This window comes from Nanorana parkeri, unplaced genomic scaffold (assembly GCF_000935625.1).
Source record: "Nanorana parkeri isolate BGI_ZX_2015 unplaced genomic scaffold, ASM93562v1 scaffold2692, whole genome shotgun sequence".
Classification (NCBI taxonomy): Eukaryota; Metazoa; Chordata; class Amphibia; order Anura; family Dicroglossidae; genus Nanorana; species Nanorana parkeri.
The window spans coordinates 112230-115306 of NW_017308960.1; the positions used below are offsets into that span (position 1 = coordinate 112230).

A 3077-nucleotide genomic window follows, 5' to 3' on the forward strand; every position below is an offset into this window, starting at 1 on the left:
TATATACTGTACAATATAACATATTATATTAGCATTTAAAAATAATAAAATGAATAATAATATTAATAATGATGATGATGATAATAATAATGATAATAATAATAGTAATACATTGTTTATAAGTAAATCCTTGCAATATTAATAATAATAATAATATTATATCATGATAAATATAACATTTTATATTAGTATTTAATCATATTTGATGAGTCAGGCCCGGTGTGTAATGTCTCATCTCCTGTACAGGTCGGGGGACGGTGATGTGAATTTCTTTCCTTCACATCATTTTGCTGACCTTTGACCCCCCTCAGAGGGAGAAGATTTGTATGGGTTTGTTGTGCACTGTAATGACTTTGCTCCCTCCATGGCGGTGTCCTAGGCCGTCCTGTGGTATGTGTACATACTGTATCATGTTGTTGGGATAGGTGAAGCGAGGTTCGTGGGAACGGTGGCGGAGGCCGGGAAAGAAACCAGAGGCTCCATAAATCTGACGTGCGGGCCTCATTGTAGAGGAGGAGAAGTAATAAGGTGTCAGCTCGTCGTCCTCGTTACTTCCTTCTATCACATTGTATGTGGCAGTGCCGCTGAGCGGAGTGACGGCTCTCATTAATATCAGACTTTTATAGCTGTCGGGGAGGTTGTCTGTCCCGGGACAGGTAGTCGGCTGAGCCCAGGAAAAGGCCTTCCCGTGCCCATTTCAATCTTATAAAGTGAGCGGGAAGACAAAGGTTTCTACTTTAGCGTAAAAAATGACGGGTTCGGACCCCGTCTGCTGTGGGGTTTTTTTTGTCTGTGTCATTTCCCACCCTGGAGGCACAACAGGAAGTAAGAGAAAAATCCCCTGTAAGTTGTCACCAGAACATGTGTCCCCGTTGGAAGATTTCCCCTCATTCAGGGGCGTCCCGAGGCCTGGTGTCACCCGGAGCGGATACCCGGTGACACCCTGCCACGAAGTCATCACGCGTACGCGGCCATCTTGGCGCCATTTTAGTGATGGACGCCGGCAGAGAGAAAAGGGGGCTTTCACCCGGCGGGAGGTATGCCACCGGGTCCCCTCCTCTCTCGCGCAACTGTCGGGGTCTCGGTCTATGACCGAGTGCCCGACTTTTCCGAGGGGGTGACACCAAAATTACTGTCAGTCATTTTGGTGTCACCCCTCCAATGGTGTCACCCGGGTGCGGGCCACACCCCCCTTGTGACGCCACTGCCCTCACTTCCTGTATCTGTGACAACTCATACATTTTGGATTTCCCATCACTCTCTGTACTAGAGACAATGGTCACCAGAATAAATCCCCAATGACAGCAATAAAAACCTGACAACATTCCCCAATTCCATCCATAACTGAATCAAATCCACGCAAACGTTAAATCCGACCTTCAGTCTTCTATCTGACCTCAGACGTTCCCTTCAGTCTTATATCAGACCAAAATTATCCCAGGTTATCCTGCCATGAAAGTTGTTGTTCTGGAATTTCCTGTTATAGGGTGACAATGCCCTTTCCCTGTTTCCTAATTCTGCTTCTTTGTTGTCACCCTGTCACAAGGGCCTTTTTTGATATACATTGATGGACCACTGTTGTCACCAGCAAGAAATCTGCCCTGAGAAATGCCACGCAGCCATCGCTGGAGGACATGTAGATGGGAAGAAGCTGCTGGAGATCCTCAGCACTGAGATGTAACAAAGGTAAATGTTTTTTGATACATAGTTCCTGTAGAAATCTAAGGCCGGCTCTCGGGGTCACATTGTATATAAAGTCCCCAGATACACAGATGTGCCCTGACCTTTCTCCGATCCCCCCCCCTCCCCCCCGCCATGTCTCTATTGGATTCAGTTTATGTCCGTCCAGCACCTGAAACATGTTTAAAGGGTTTTCCAACCTGAACTAAAGCACGTTAATCCCCTTTATAGAGTACCAGCAGGGGGGCCCATTCTCCGGCCTCCACCCTAATCCCTTTCATAGGCTCACCAGGACGCCTCCTTTTAACCTCTTTTAGCCTCTTTTAACCCAAAAAGGCCGACAGGACAATAGGATGTCCCCTCCGTACAATGGAGGAGAAGACAATGTGCAGCGCGGAGACTTCTCCACCAACGCCGGATACTGCTGTGTGTAGAACTTCAGTCTGGATTATCTATATTGACGGATCGCACATCATCCTCGCTCAGCCCATATATTATCTATCTATCTATCTATCTATCTATCTATCTATCTATCTATCTATCTATCTATCTATTATTGTCTGCCCCCTGCACTGACCTGTGCTATGTTCTCAGATACCTCTACTGTCTGCCCCCTGCACTGACCTGTGCTATGTTCTCAGATACCTCTACTGTCTGCCCCGCTGCACTGACCTGTGCTATGTTCTCACATACCTCTCCTGTCTGCCACCTGCCCTGACCTGTGTTCTCAGATACCTCTACTGCCTGCCACCTGCCCTGACCTTTACTATGTTTTTGGATTCCTCTACTGTCTACCCCCTGCACTGACCTGTGCTATGTTCTCAGATACCACTACTATCTGCCCCCTGCACTCACCTGTGCTATGTTCTCAGATACCACTACTATCTGCCCCCTGCACTCACCTGTGCTATGTTCTCAGATACCACTACTATCTGCCCCCTGTACTGACCTGTCCTGTGTTGTCAGATACCTCTTCTGTCTGCCCCCTGCACTGACCTGTGCTATGTTCTCAGATACCTCTACTGCCTGCCCCTGCACTGACCTGTGCTATGTTCTCAGATACCTCTACTGTCTGCCCCCCTGCACTGACCTGTGATATGTTCTCAGATACCTCTTCTGTCTGCCCCCTGCACTGACCTGTGCTATGTTATCTGCCCTCTACACTGACCTGTACTATGTCATCTGCCCTCTACACTGACCTGTGCTATCTTCTCAAATACCTCTATTGTCTGCTATTTGCCCTTTGATACCCCCAATGTGTGCTCCCTAGCCTGACCTGTGCTATGTTTATGGCTACCTCTACTGCATGCTGTATGTCCTGACCTATGCTATGTTCTCCGATGCCTCTACTGGAGGAGCACCGGCAACACCTCTGAAGCTCCAGGGAGCCCGGGCAG

General features: G+C 47.9%; 1 protein-coding gene across 1 annotated transcript in view; it reads right to left on the reverse strand.

Moving 5' to 3' along the window:
• EFNB3 (ephrin B3) overlaps positions 1-3077 on the reverse strand; it is a 67039-nt gene that overhangs the window by 62628 nt on the left and 1334 nt on the right. Inside the window, exon 2 of the mRNA XM_018574039.1 lies at positions 405-642. Coding sequence (XP_018429541.1) covers positions 405-642 — 238 coding nt within the window. The remainder of the gene's footprint in view (positions 1-404; positions 643-3077) is intronic.